The sequence below is a fragment of the Strongylocentrotus purpuratus genome, unplaced genomic scaffold, assembly GCF_000002235.5.
Source record: "Strongylocentrotus purpuratus isolate Spur 01 unplaced genomic scaffold, Spur_5.0 spur5_scaffold_13, whole genome shotgun sequence".
NCBI classification, from domain to species: domain Eukaryota; kingdom Metazoa; phylum Echinodermata; class Echinoidea; order Camarodonta; family Strongylocentrotidae; genus Strongylocentrotus; species Strongylocentrotus purpuratus.
Window position 1 is genome coordinate 25,695,823 of NW_022145598.1, and position 15,532 is coordinate 25,711,354.

General features: G+C 37.9%; 1 protein-coding gene across 1 annotated transcript; it reads left to right on the forward strand.

Moving 5' to 3' along the window:
• The first annotated feature begins 649 nt into the window (after positions 1-649).
• On the forward strand, positions 650-13,472 carry LOC575038 (regucalcin). Its single transcript, XM_030983246.1, has 7 exons — positions 650-761; positions 3,965-4,142; positions 5,297-5,479; positions 8,896-8,996; positions 9,839-9,953; positions 10,828-10,959; positions 11,784-13,472. The coding sequence occupies exons 2-7, from the start codon at positions 3,989-3,991 to the stop codon at positions 11,990-11,992; spliced, it is 894 nt and encodes a 297-aa protein (XP_030839106.1). The 5' UTR covers positions 650-761; positions 3,965-3,988; the 3' UTR covers positions 11,993-13,472.
• Positions 13,473-15,532: the final 2,060 nt, after the last annotated feature.

Below are 15,532 nucleotides of genomic sequence, written 5' to 3' on the forward strand. Positions count from 1 at the left end.
TTTTCTAATTATTTTCCGTTGAATGCCCCCTTCCATCTTTGTATCTTTCGTTTCATTGTGTCCTTCTTTTTCTTCTTTGTAAAAATCGAATCTTTATAATTGACTAGTGACTGAATTTCCCATCAAATCACATTGTCTATGTTATTTCAAAACGACATTTTGTGAATCTATGATCAAAGGTTTGCAAACATTCTGTACGTTATCTTTTTTAAATCGATCGGTTGCAAGGGATCAGAACCAAAGCTGGCGTGAGGCGATTTTTATCCTCAAATAAATTTTAGGCCTTCTATTCACATGCCTTCCAAAATAAATAGAAAAAAAACGCTGTTTACTGCCGTCCCACCTCTCCAGAGCAAAGATCATTAGAAGAAGGCAAATAATGAAGAAATTAAGATATCAAGAAAATTCGCTGTTACAACACGCCCCCTCTGCGCAAATATATCTGAACAAATACAGAACAATGAGGACTGTGCTTTTTTTTCCGTACCACTAATACTTTAATTTTCTCGTTTCTTTCCCCTTATTTTTCGTTGGGATTTTCGTTCCTCACGTCTCACCTTAGGTTCACCGAATGGGGGCGCTCTATCTCTCCCAATGAGTGCTTGAGATCAAAGAGCAGAGCGAGGCGTTGTCGATGCGGAACCCTTTATAAACCCCTCTGTCGCAGGAGCGAATCCACACTCACAGCAGTTGTTATTGCCCGGGGAAAACGTCGTCTGCTAGAGAGCTCATCGTCTGCCCCTTTTAAGCTCCATTTTGGGGTAAGTTTCTTACCTTTTTATCAATTATTTGGCAACACTTTGGGGTAAAATACTCCACTAGGACAGAAATAAGATTGCAAGATATACTGCGATTTCCGTATATTACATTATTTTTTCTTCACTCTTGCAGATCGGCAATAATTGTTGTCAGTAAGGCGCAGTCGATAATAATGACCTACATAGTGATCTATATTATCTCTCCGCCCCATCGTCTTTTTAAACCGTAATTGCTCATCTGTAACATTAGATAGAAGATAGTTATCGCGTTTGGTATGATAACGCCATACGCAGATTTTGTTTATAAAAGCCAAGGCTTGATTAATGGGGCATCCAATCCGGGCCTCCAATACATAAAGAAATAAACATAGAATAAACATGGGATACAAAACAAACTTAGTTTAAAAAAAACATCAAAACATTAATCACTAAACATACAGGTAAAGGGAAATAGGAAAAGGCGAAATAAGAAAACGTAGAGAGGAGAGATGAAATTACAAGTTTATTTGGCATAGGTTGTTATTATTGAACGTTTGAGTTTGGTTTTAAATGAAGTAACATAAATGCTGGAAATTAAATCAGAAGGGAGGGAATTCCATATTCGAGTACCAGCAGATTTAAATGCCATAACAGTGGTCGAGTGCTAATTGAAAATGGAATTTAGATTGGGAACGGGTATTATATTTATGGTAATCTTTATTATACTGAAATAGATTTATTATAATAAGAGGTGCCAAATTAAGTTTCACGTAATACATTAGGATCGCAATTTGGATGTTATGAATATCGAAAATTGTCAATGTGTTTAATCTTGCAAATATTGATTATTTACGTATGGGGACCGACTTTTAACGTCACCATCCGAAAGTCGTGACTCAGTTTCAAACCAGGGTCGCCTGAGCCAGTTTGTAGGCGAAGACAGAGAGCTGAGTAAGTGAACGTGTGATGAATGTTGCTGCATGTTTATACTACACAAGGTGGAAGAGAGAAAGAGAGGGAGAGATAGAGAGAGAGAGAGAGAGAGGGAGAGAGAGAGAGAGAGAGAGGGGGGGGGGGGAGGAGAAAAAAAAGGAGAATCGAGAATAGGACCTAGGCCTATCGAGTATTTCTAGGCATTTGTTTCTAATATTATGCTTACGTTTTTAACAAAAGATTCACTTGAAGGCCGTAAATTATCATCTTTGATTGATACACGTCTGTAATTAAAAACCCCAGTTACACACAGACACACACGCACTTTGCTGCATGGAAGAAAATAAATCGCTCCCAGGGCCTTGATGAGGTCACGCGGTGATATCCTTGTCCTCCAATTTGTGCCTGTTACGTAATTGTAACGATTCTCATCGTTTGAATACACTCAAGTCTCAAAGGAGAGAGGAGAGCAGCCCATGCGTGAAGGTTCGACACACGACAAGGCAATCTATTTTTAAGTCCGATATCCGAAGGTATTACAAAGTTTTGGTATGGGGTCATGAATATAGTTCAAATAAACATAATAATAGAAGCATATGCGATTTTACAATATTCAATGATCGTTGTTGTGGTTGAAATCGTGTCTAAAGGGATGAACTGTAATTAATAAACTTTTTATTATGTATAGCGCCCTCTCAAGACTGATATTACTTTAGTTTTGAAAGAATGTTTATTGACTACAAGGACCGATTGCTATTTCCGCTTGGAAATTATATATCAGAACTGCATATTCTAAGATTTTCATGGTCGCAGCTACCATGAATGGCCTTAGGCGGTATTTGAAATATTTGAAATTTACCGGGAGCACCGGTAAATTATTGATTGTTCAATTTCTCGAAAGCAGAAGTGTTTTAGGAACTAAATTTTCTAGTTTTTATAATACATCCACAGGGGGCATCCAAATATATCCAAATTTTAAAGAATTATTAAGGCCAACCAATTTTTAAAATTTCCCAAAACTTTGCATTACCTTTAAACATGAAATGGATGAATTATTCAAGATAAACTTGAGTTCTGGTAATGTGATTGCATTGTGAAAGAAAAGGTGTGGAATGGATCAGAAAAGTTGATCATATAGCATGTAAGTAATAATGTGTAATGCAAGGTTCTGGAGTCATCAAAATCATCATAAATTTGGCAAAGTCTTGGTAAAGTAACAATCGCTTACACAGAAAGATGTATATGGGACAACACACATGGTGTCGGGGCTAGTACTACCCTGATTTCCTTATCTTTCTATGCTCATTACTTAGCCAGTATACATTTTCTTCCAAAATTGTTTGGCACATGACATTTATTTGTAATCTTGAACATTCAGTGAAAGTTTATCTTCAACGGGAAGCTTATAAGCCATATATTAGAATAATTTCAATTATATACCATTTTAGTGTCTGTCAGAGGAGTATCAGCTCTCAGAAAACTCAAAATATTAAGCTTTGATTATCAGGGAAGTTTACGACCTAAACATTTTCTATATCGACTTGATGAAATCATCATAATGAGTACGCATATTCACTTTGACTTTGCATTAATTAAGCACCGCAAATTCGACCGCTGTTGACCGATGATTGCATAAATGAGGTTTTTAACTTGCTTTTGTGCAATAATGAAAGGGTAGATACTTTTTATTCCTTTATATTTGTATTCTACATTAATTCGGTTTTCCATTTATATCAAGGATTCACGTCATTGGTAAAAAAAAAAAAAAAAGAAAAAAAAAAAGAAAAAAAGAAAACAAAAAAGAAACAGAAAAAAAAAAAAAAAAAAAAAAATCGGTATTAATTAGCTCCATGATCATAGCGCTTTTAACACTGGCATCACTTTCAGTTTTGTATCGCAACTATTGTATCGTCTGCATACAGTAATGTAATAAGCCTGAGATATACATCTATACCGTTTTGATACGCAGCTATAACAATTTTGTCAGGTAGAATATCTATTCCTCCTAACTTTTCGCAAATAATGTTTTAAGTCGTTTAAAAAAAAGGGCAAATATATAGCATCGGAGATTAACAAAAAATTCCTTGTCGCACACACCAATGTTAAAACTGAAAATAAGCGCGACACAGTCAGAGGTCCAAAATTAGTCGTGCGCAAGGCAAGGTACACTAAATTTGCGCTTATTTTAAACCATGGGTTATGTAAATGATCTAGGAGGGTTTAAATCATAGGTTAAATTAAACCTCCTTTGTGAATTCGGGCCATTATATCTCACATTGTATCTTGTCGTCTAGAAACCGAGATCTTACACTCTCATCATGACTGTCGAGGTGTACCTCAAGGATATGGGCTATCTCCTGGAAGGCCCTCACTGGGATGACGTCAACAATAAACTCTATTACGTCGACATCTTCGGCAACGCCATCCATCGCTATGATGTCGCCTCCCAGAAGGACGAGAAGGTCGATATTGGTAAGGATGTCGATGGAGGGATTAATGAGGATGATGATGATGATGATGACGATGATTTCTGATGGTGATGATGCTGCCTGATGGTGATGGTGATGATGATGATGATGCCTGATGATGATGATGGTGATGATGATGGTGATGATGATCCTGCCTGATGATGATGATGATGATGGTGAAGATGATGGTGACGATGATGATGGTGATGATGATCCTGCCTGATGGTGATGGTGGTGGTGGTGGTGGTGGTGATGATGATGATGATGCTGGTGATGGTGGTGACGATGATGATGATGGTGATGATGATCCTGCCTGATGGTGATGGTGGTGGTGGTGGTGGTGGTGATGAGGATGATGATGATGGTGATGGTGGTGATGATGATGATGATGGTGATGGTGGTGGTGGTGATGATGATGATGATGTCTGATGATGATGATGATGATGATGGTGATGGTGAAGATGATGGTGACGATGATGATGATGATGATGGTGATGATGATCCTGCCTGATGGTGATGGTGGTGGTGGTGGTGGTGATGATGATGATGATGATGGTGATGGTGGTGGTGATGATGATGATGATGCCTGATGATGATGATAATGATCGATGATGCCTGATGGGATGGAGATGGTGGTGGTGGTGGTGGTGATGATGATGATGCCTGATGATGATGATGCCTGATGATGATGATGATGATGCCTGATGATGATGATGATGCCTGATGATGATGATGATGATGATGATGATGCCTGGTGGGATGGAGATGATGATGATGATGCCTGATGGTGATGATGATTTTAAAAATAATAATAGTGGGTTCTTGTATAGCGCTCATGTCAGTCAGATTTGACCCTCCCGATTATTACCCTGGCTTTAGCGCGGCTGTCATATGGCGCGTTCTAGCATTTCAAGGAATACATTCCTACCAGGTACCCATTTACTTCACCTGGGTGGAGTGTGGCAAATGTAGATCAATGTCTTGCCAAAGGACATTAGTGCGGCGGTGGGACTCGAACCGCGGACCTTGTGATCGACAGTCCAACTTAAAGTCAATCTTAGTGTTTGGGAAACCGCTCCCCAGTATTGTTTTAAGACAATTAATCCATTATGTTGTTTCATCGCTTTCCATTCCATCTCCCTTTCAACACAATTTCAGGCGAGAGCGTAGGAGCCTCCGTCCCGACCCGCAGCGGCAAGACTCTGGTCGCTGCTAAGCATAAGATGGGCTATGTGGACTGGAGAACGGGGAACTTCGAGACGGTAGCCATGGTCGACAAGGACAAGCCGACGACGAGATTCAACGACGGCAAGTGCGACCCCGCCGGTAGATTGTGGGCAGGTACTAGTATAGCGACTTTTTAATATTTGTGCATGCTCTACAGTATAGCGTCTTTGAGTGTGGGCGGGAGGGGGAAATCCTCCCCCCCCCCCGAATAAGCTTCAGACATGTAAAAGAAACAAAACGAAAATAAATTAAGAACAAAACAAAATTCATGAAAAAACAATAAAGTTATCCATATCAATATATTTTAGTATAAGTTCATGTATTTTCAGTGGGCACAGGAGAAGGGGACTTCCCTTTGAAAACGAAAACGAAAAGGTATTTAAACAAACTCCACAACAGTTAAAAACTTCGTCATTTCCATATGGCTGAATAACAATTGTTTTTACCCAAGATGGCTGCCATGCTAAGTATAGCTGGCAAGCCTATGTATTCACAGATATTGTGCTATGTGAGAACACTGATGCAATGTATGACGAAAAAATTATATGTTAAACAAAATGTATATTACAGCCTTTTTTGTGGCTCTTTTTCTTCTGGATAATTAAGGTAGTAAACAATAAAAAAGGGGAGGCGGGCGGGGACGAGAAACGCTTCAATTTCTGTATTTGGCCGTAGATTATATGGGGGGATTTTTCACTCTGAATTGGATTCAGATCAGGAAAAAAAATAATAACAAAATAAAAACGTAAACAACCGGCAATAAACAAACAAACCAAATGTATACAAGGACTTAATAAGTTCACACAAACACACACACACACACACTACATAACCGTATTTGAATAACTACTGGCAACATCATTGGACCCTGTTAATTTCCATACCAGGACAAAGTAATTAATTATTAATGGTAATTATTTTTTGGGTCAAATTACAAGATCACTCACGTGAGGGAATTTGAATTTTCCTTATGATTATTGAATGCTTACTAGTTGTATTAATGATGTTACGTATTGATCGAGGATCAAAACCCGTACTTTTAAACAGGTCATGACAATACAAAATCTATTTTGCGAGACGTGATTGCAACCGACAGGGTTCAACAGAACCATTGGCCTTGTTGAAGGACACAAAATAATACTGTATTTTTTATTTCTTCTCGGATCACCGGTTCTAGAGTAGGCTTGTATTATAGTTTTGACCTCGTCCTCAACAACCGGGTGTATTGTACATGGGCTTCTTAGCTATCTAAAGAGAACAAAGACGGCTTTTTAAAATTAAAACTCAATAAAAATTGCATTCCGGCTTTAACAGAAAGGTATTACAGGTAAATGGATATATTCTTTCCTATTTTTATAGTTTGGAAATCGTGTTTACTAAATCGTTGTCGCGCGCAATATAGATTGATGTTGTGGTAAACAATGCACTAGCTATTCCTTCGTGATTATTCAACATGCATGTGACCCTCAAATCATTCACCGAAATATTTCAAAACTAACAATGCCTGATATCTTCAAATTTAATTCAAATAAAAAGAAAGAGAGAGCTATTGACAGAGAGAAAGAGAGAGAGACTGACATAGAGAGAGAGAGAGAGAGAGAGAGAGACAGAGAGAGAGAGACAGAGAGAGAGAAATAAACGCCTTAATTTACTCAGTGCTGGCAAAAATTCCTTTATTATATGGATTGTTTTCCTTTTTACCTTCTGTCAACTTATGGCTCGATAATAATAGGCATCATCTCTCTAAAGAAGTCCGACCATTAAAAGAAGACTTCACTTGCATTGCCTGATGACAAACATACGGAATGAGAGAGGAACGAACGAACAAATAAACAACGACGATGCCAAAATTGACAGCAACGATGGACATTATATTGAACACAGTGTTTCGTCGATTCAGTAGCGATTCGGTGTGCAAATGTGCACCTCATCCCCGCCCCCCCCCCCCCACAAAAAAAAAAGTAGAGACAGACATAGGGCCCCCTTCATATGTCATTATTCGATGACAACAGACTGTGTTCACATGTCTCGCGCCTAGCGATATTTGGATAACCCACCTAATTTATTTTTTACTTGAGCATCCCTTCAGTTTCTCGGAAAGACTGGGTCATTTGATGATGGTGAGGTTTTCCCTATGGGTTGTTGGTGAGGACGCATTTACATTACATAAGACCTGTTGGTCGTGAACATGAAGGCCACTCCCGGTGGTTGGTGACACTGTTATTCGGGGAAATACCCGAATAATGTCACAATTCCCAATGAGAACCAATGCTTCTCTGTCGCTTTGACTGAATTGAGGCTTGTTCAGATATATGGCGCGGTTAAAGGCCGAGTCCACTCCAAAAATAACTTACTTTCAATAGAACCAGAAAAATCAGACAAACCAATCGAAAAAGGTTTGAGCAAAATCGGATAACTAATAACAAAGTTATACATTTTTAATGACATGAAATAAATTGAAAATCACTACACAAATTGGCAACTCACTTATGAATCTGTCACGTATGGTCCTCACTATCCACTAATTATTTTCTTTATATTGATAATATAAAATTCCTATTTTCACCCTAAGAATCTTATTTCTTCACACCAGGATCCAAGTTAGATTGTTAGTGATATGTTTTTGTATGGATGCACAAATAAAGAGTAATTTTTGTCCAGTTAAATCATGAAAAATTGAATTTTGATAAACTATTTATATAAAAATCAATAATTATGAAATACAATATTCAGAAAAAAGTATAAATTCTTCAAAATTCATAAAAGTTTTAGGGAAATGTCATGCACGTAATATGATACAAATCATATAACCTGGGCAAAGGCATGGGGAAATCAAGTTTTGGGGGATAAAAAGGGAAATTAATGGGATTAAACTATATAAAGCTATTGATAAGTTGTGAGGACATGACGTCACAAACTAATAACCATCTTGGCAAATTGTGCTGTGATTCTCATTGTTCCTTTAACCGCCGCACCCCGGCCCCCCCCCCCACTCAGGTTTCAAAATGACCGCATGCGTGTTGCCAAAATGTCCTTTTCGTAACAAAAGAAAAAGGTCGAGCCGTATTGACTTTACACACCGGACTTTTGCTGAAAAGGGGGGGGGGGGGGGGGGGTCCGGAAAAAGGCTCGTATACAAAAGAAAAAGGTCGAGCCGTATTGACTTTACACACCGGACTTTTGCTGAAAAGGGGGGGTCGGTTGGAACACGCATATGCGTACCCTAAATAACACTGAGTGGGGGGGCCGGGCGCCGCACTCACACAAAAGTCCGCCTCGTTTTTACCTTTAAACGTGTAAGTGAAGGGCAGTTGCGTGCAAAGAACGGAGTTGCTCGTATATGCACTGAGCTATGTGTAAAAAGATACAGGAATGTAAAGCGTATACACTTAACATCATCATTCAAAAAACAACCAGCCGTTGTTTTTCCGCGTCATATCTGAACGAACCTTTAGTAGAATGTGGACCCGAGACATTAAATCCACCTGTCATTAACAATATATTGATGCTTATTACATATTTCTATACAGGTACAATGGGCGCTGAGGAAGTACTGGCTGGTGTCGAGAAAGGAAAGGGTTCTCTTTTTTGTCTACACACTAACATGAAGGTCACCAAACATGTCGATGATGTAAGTTGGTTAACAATTTAGGGGCGGATTAAAGGGATCCGGTAACATTGTCTAAGATCCTCTGAAAAAAAAAAATCCTTGATTTAGCTCATGCTGCAATGATAATTATAAACCTTTAGGTCAGTCAGGAACCCCATGACTTTTACAAGCCAATCGCCTGTCTAATTATCAAGATATTTATGATTGAAAATCGAAATCAAATTTTGCGTTTGCCAAACGGTTTTCATAACACTACAGTCTATTGGGGGAAAAACGAGTATGGTAAAACCGGTCACTCTAAGGTTTTTACTTTTTTGAGGCACTTCTCTATCATTTTGAAGCGATAGGGCTTCAATGTAACATATTATCACAGACACTGATTACACGTAGGGTCATGCATCTCAGATTTATCATGGTTAAACGATCCCTTTAAGGGAGGGGGAGGGGTTGCATTGCAGCTCAAATCAAACCTTCAAGCTGCCACGCTTTACGCCTCTACACCCCCCCCCCCCCAAAAAAAAAAAAAAAAAAAAAAAAAAAACGACTCGAAAAAAAAAAAAGAAAAGAAGAGGAATCTAATGTTTATAATTAACAAGACAGTGTAAAGACAGATGCAATATATTATATATAAGTCATCTTGATTTCGGAAGAAAATAAAAGAATGTGCCTTAAAATTACCCAATATATTCCCCATTACCAAATATTTCCTTATCGACTGGCAAGATGCAGGGTTGTAAAGATAACACACTGTAGCAAACACACAGACGGAGGTAATACAGAAGCGGAGAAAAATAGTTATTGACAAAATAAAAACAAGAAAAATATCTCAAACCTTATATATTCTGAATCTTTTCCTCATCTAGGTGGATATATCTAACGGCATGGCCTGGACGTCTGATCTTAAAACCCTGTATTACATAGATACTCTCAGACATGGCGTCGATGCTTTCGACTATAACCACGAAACCGCCGAACTTGGTAAAAGCTTTTACTTTATATATATTAAAATTTAAATAGAAAAATAAAAAAATCATTTTATGTTACCATCTCTGCCCGAAAAGTCAAAGGAGCAAGCGCAGAACAGCGTCAAGAATTGAGAATTACTTACATGTTTAGATCGCAATCAACAAGTTAAAGCAGCAACATCAACATTGACTCTTATTTTCAAATATGAATTGATTGGTGTTTAGAAACTAGGCTGCCCGAATATTGTGCCCATCCAAAATTAATAAATAATGCTAAATATCATATTTAAGTTTTCGACTGAATTTCGTAAAAATAAAAAGAAAGTCCTTATTAATCATATTTTTATAGGATTCAGAACGGGCGCCGAAAATAAAGGGCTTTATCAAAACACGTTTTTATTAGGTATGGAGGTTTAACAATTTAAATTTAAGTTAAATGACTATTAATAAAACTTTTCTTTATATTCCATCGCCATTTTTGTCTCATAAGGCTAATCAACACACTTACTATAATAATATGCAGGCATATGCAGAGCCAAAGTGGATGGCGGTGTTGTACGGAGACGTAAAAATGTAATGTTCTTGACCTGAGTTCAGGGCCCGTATCACAAAGCCTTTTTTCAATGACAAATTACAAAAATCAGTGACAAAACTGTTGATGACCAATCAGAAGCAAGGATTTCAATAGCTTATAATAAAAACTGTTATTTGTCACCGATGACAAGTTTTGTGAAACGCCCCCAGGTTTAAATAGTCGGAGATAAATATCTAAGTTAAAAAAACGTTACCCTTGATTTTACGACTGGAACTGTTCTGCTCCAGCTAAATCATATTTCTGAACCAACCACAAAGTTTAGCATTAATTAATTACTTTTCTCTCCTCACAGCTAACCGCCGTCAAGTTGTGAAGGTTCCTGACGAAGAGGGCCTCCCAGATGGTATGTGTATTGACAGTGAGGGTATGCTGTGGGTTGCACTGTTCAATGGCGACGTCATCAACAGATACAACCCCAAAACAGGTGATTACCAATATCAATATTGGAAGTTAAATAGAGGGGCGGGTCCAGGATTGTTAGAAATATTTCAGAATAATTTAAATGCTTGAAGATCGTCAAGATGATTAATTTCGCCCAGAATTATGATTTTCAAAAAGTCTAATCTGAGAGATGCATTTGGTAAATATAAATGGGGTCACCTACTACTTTAGGTTGATCTCTTAAATATATATATTTATGTATTTAGATAGACGTTATTTTCCCTGAAAAATAGAGGAGCGGCGCTCATAATCTTTTGCCAAACCATAATCAGATATATACTAACATTAAAAAGAAATTCGAATGGGGAGGTGATGTTCGTGGGGGATGGGGGCAGGGAAAGGGGTGAGGGGCTTGTAGACCAAACGTACCGAAGAGCTGATAATAATAACAAGAATGTGTCCCTTAATTTTACACATTTTAACAAATCATGATGGATTTGCCGGCGGAGATCGATGGCTGCTTGGGTGGTTAAACCTTTGACAAGCTTTCATCTGAAAAAAAAATTATCCAAGTTTTTATATAACTGTAACATTTTTATGAGCTTTCTTCAGTCATGTCTAGCTATGTAGCCAAGGGTGTGACTTATTGTTGCCCAACGAAAATCTTTGAACAGATAAGCCAACTATCATTAACTAATTCAAGTTTCAATACTTCAAAAGGCATTTCGCTCGGTCGTCACGTTCTCTCGCAGAATAATGTATGTAAGTACTGTTCCATCACTGACAAAGAAAGTCCTATAGGTCCAAGGCATATCATGTCACCCTTCATAATCGTCACTTCATGTCTCAATTGTTTTCTCTTTTCAGGAGAAAAGTTGCAAACCATCCGCTTCCCGACCACCAACATCACCAGCTGCTGTTGGGGAGGACCAAACTTTGATGAGCTCTACGTGACCAGCGCTAAACATTTCCTCACTGAAGAACAAAAGAGAACACAGCCATTGGCTGGATCCATCTTCCGGGTCACCGGCCTCGGGGTCAAAGGGGTCAAATGTGAACCTTTCAATGATAGTTAGACACTTTGCTGCATTTTGTTTTTCTTTAGAGGTTACTTTTACTTTATCACTTTTCCCCTAAAATTCCTTAACTCCTAATTATATTAGGATATATTTGTTTATGGTGGTATAAATATTTTTTTTTGCTTGTCAAAGATAGCTAATGATGGGCGTTGCTAATTCTTATTTTGTTTTATCATTATATAGTCATTTATGTTTTTTCTGTTCATAAAACTTGTTTCTAAAATATTTATAATCTACACTGATTTAAATTTGTTTTGATCAATTTGAATAATGCAAAGTATTCTAGCAAGTTGATGAACGATCCGTCATTATTTTGTCTTTTTTTTCCCACTCGATTTGTAAATCCCGTTGTGCACGATGCGTCATACTAGGGACTTTTAGATTTGCACAACGACAACGTGGATTGCTACGATCGACTTCCTTTTAATTCACTGCCTGGAATGGACGTCACACGTATCAGTCCACGCAAATCTAAAAGTCCCTATTGGTGACGGAGGACTGCGTAAGTCACTGATGTGGCCTTTTCGGACACGCCATGCATGTGTGCGTGATACCAAACAAGTTCAACCATTGCTTCAAGTTACTGATGAATGGGCTCATTGTTTTTACAGGCGTGATTAGCGCATGTAATCACGATCCAAATTACGCCTCATGCCCATCGGAAAAACCATTAATGATTGGTTTGCGTGGTATCTCATCTCACTGGTGCAACTTCTTGAAGCTACACTGCACTACTTATGGCTACTTGCGCCCTCTATATCAAACAATGCCTAATCGGTGACTATTGGTATCCCATGGTCGCCTTTTTCTTATGTCAGTTGCGAGCTGATTTGATGAGATAACCACCTGTCAGTTACTATGCAGGGAGGTCTAATTCCTCCCGGCCAAATAGTACAGATGGGCTTAAGGCTTCGTATTTTCACACTCTTTCTCGGATACCAATTACATAAACGGAGTAGCTATGGGTGGGGTACGAGGGGAAACTGCCCCCCAACCAGGAAAAATGGGAAGGTAAGGGCGTGAAAGACGCAGGAAAGGGGTGAAAAGGAACCTACCAGCCACTTTCTGCTCGGCTCTGTCGCTTTGTTCCATTGCAATCCATCGACATGGTGGGACCAGCGCCTATTTCCATTGATGGCCATTGTCCCTTAAATGCCTCGACACATGATACGCCTCTTTCCAATGAAATACATGTTAGCCAATTGAAATCTATTTTTGATATATTACGCATTAAATGAAAAAAGCATACAGTAGTTGAATTGAAAATGTTAATTAGTATAAATAGTTGTTAACATATTTTGATTGTGGTTTTATTGTCTAACTAAATGTTACATCGCAATTATCGCGAATGCCCAAAATCTTACCGATTGCCTTATATTATCAGAGACTAAAGTTATATACATAGTATGGAGCATATTGTCATTAATAAATGTCATATACAATGGATTAATGAATATTAAAGTGTGTTTAAAAAGGACTTGTGCGCGTGATTTGTTTTCTCTGCGTCTCGTTTTGCTCGAATGTTTTAACAGTTTTTTTTTTATCCATCTACCTTACATTTGTATGCTTACATATTGCTCGGTTTAGTCTCATTTCACAACGCAAAATTTTTTGGCCTGCAAATGGGACACCTCAAGTTAAATCTCATGGAATACAATCCAAAAGGAAATGGGAGAATAATGGTTGCGTAGCTCAAATCAAAGTCCTCCTTTTTCGAGTATTTTGCAAAGGTTGAAAATGTCTCCGCCTATAATCGAACCCAGGTCACTCATATGCCTTAACCAATATACCAATATATGAATGAGTTTTACATATATATATATATATATATATATATACACACATATATATATAGGCGTGAAGAAAAAGGTCTAGGAACGTGAGACGTAGCTGTACTTATATATATATATATATATATATATATATATATATAAATAACCCTACATGGTACATTAAGTGGACATCATAGAAATCCTAACCCTAAAACCTAACCCTAAACCTAACCCTAAACCTCACCCTAAACCTAACCCTAACCCTAATGTCTACATAATGACTCATTTTTTTTCACTCCAAATGTCCCTCCAATGACGTCTTTAGTAACAATTTGGGCCTTCTATGAGAAATAAATTATAAAAAACGTTAAAGGGATATTTGAGTTCTGTTGCAGAGGGCGCTACACAAAAACAGTTTTTTTTTGTGAGATAATGAAAAACTGAGTGTCAAATTTGAAAGAACATAATATTTAAATGACAAAATCATCTTTGATCAAAATCGGTTCAGAGACGGCTGAAATATAACGATTTCCAATACTTGTGTACCACCACAAATATTAGATATTTTGAAAAATTTGAAAAAACCGTTGAAAACAATGAAATAACGTCTTTTACGTCGTATTTCAGCAAATGCCGATGTTGGCTTTTTTGTTGGTTTTTTCTTGTTGCTTATATTACGCGCAACCAGCCGGCCCATGTATTGTTATTTTTTAATCAAATAATTATTTAACGGTCACCGTGTTTTTTTTAAAAGTGGAGCTGAATTGGTATGCTCGTATTGACTAAATTTCACACATTTTGGGGTCTAAAATTACCTTCGTATCAATTTTAGGTTCTAAAAGGGCACTAGAAGAAATGTCATAGATAAGAATAAGAGCAATAACCATGCACTTTGAATGAATTCGCAGTCTGAAAACAGAACTCAACTATCCCTTTAAGAGGACACCAAATTGTCCTCCTAATGACAATGTCTACTTAATTTTTTTTTCACTCCAAATGTCTCTCTAATGACGCCTTCAGTTAAAGGCGTCATTAGAGAGACATTTAGAGTGAAACATTTTGGAGTGAAAAAATACCGTCATAAATGACAGTAATGAGGATTAATGCCCCACAAAAGGGCACTAATATGGCACATCGACACGTTTTTTATCCTGGGGCCTCACAGTTACGAGGCCATTGCTATGCCACTGAACCATTACTGTACGCAGCGGGGGCTATAGGGTAGGGGGCAGTTACAAATAAAGTTACAAATAAAAAAAAACAAAGAAAATGCAATAAATTTTCAATAATTCATTGAATTTCCCCCGGTCCCCAACAGAAAAAAAAATTCTGTGTGCCCATGCCTTGAGCCATAATGCATGGTCGTACAGAGGATGTTTTTATGTTGGGGGCCGGGGTAAAATGGAATAGGCCTATTTTTAATACAGAAAATATAACCAAACCTAACCAAACCAACATTTTTTGATTAGATAATTAAAAAAACCGAGGGAAAAATATATCAATGTGTGAAACATTTTATTGCATGGGTGAAAAGGTTCGTAATGACTACACTTCTAGTTAGCCAGTAGGGATATAGGCAGATGGGAGACGAAACTGTGGTAGACAGGGAGATAGTGAGAGAATAAGAATGAGAATGAGAGAGAGAGAGAGAGAGAGAGAGAGGGGGGGGGGTTGAAAGTGAGATTTAAACTATATGGGAGGCAGGCAACATAGTTTAAGAAATAGAAGGAGAACGAGAGAACGATGAGAATGAGAGGGGAAGGGA

Bases quoted from the DNA above. Each gene is read 5' to 3' on its own strand.
- LOC575038 (XM_030983246.1), top strand. From the start codon at position 3,989: ATGACTGTCGAGGTGTACCTCAAGGATATGGGCTATCTCCTGGAAGGC. The intron at 8,997-9,838 runs GTAAGTTGGTTA...TTCCTCATCTAG, and splicing joins TCACCAAACATGTCGATGAT to GTGGATATATCTAACGGCAT. The intron at 10,960-11,783 runs GTGATTACCAAT...TTCTCTTTTCAG, and splicing joins CAGATACAACCCCAAAACAG to GAGAAAAGTTGCAAACCATC.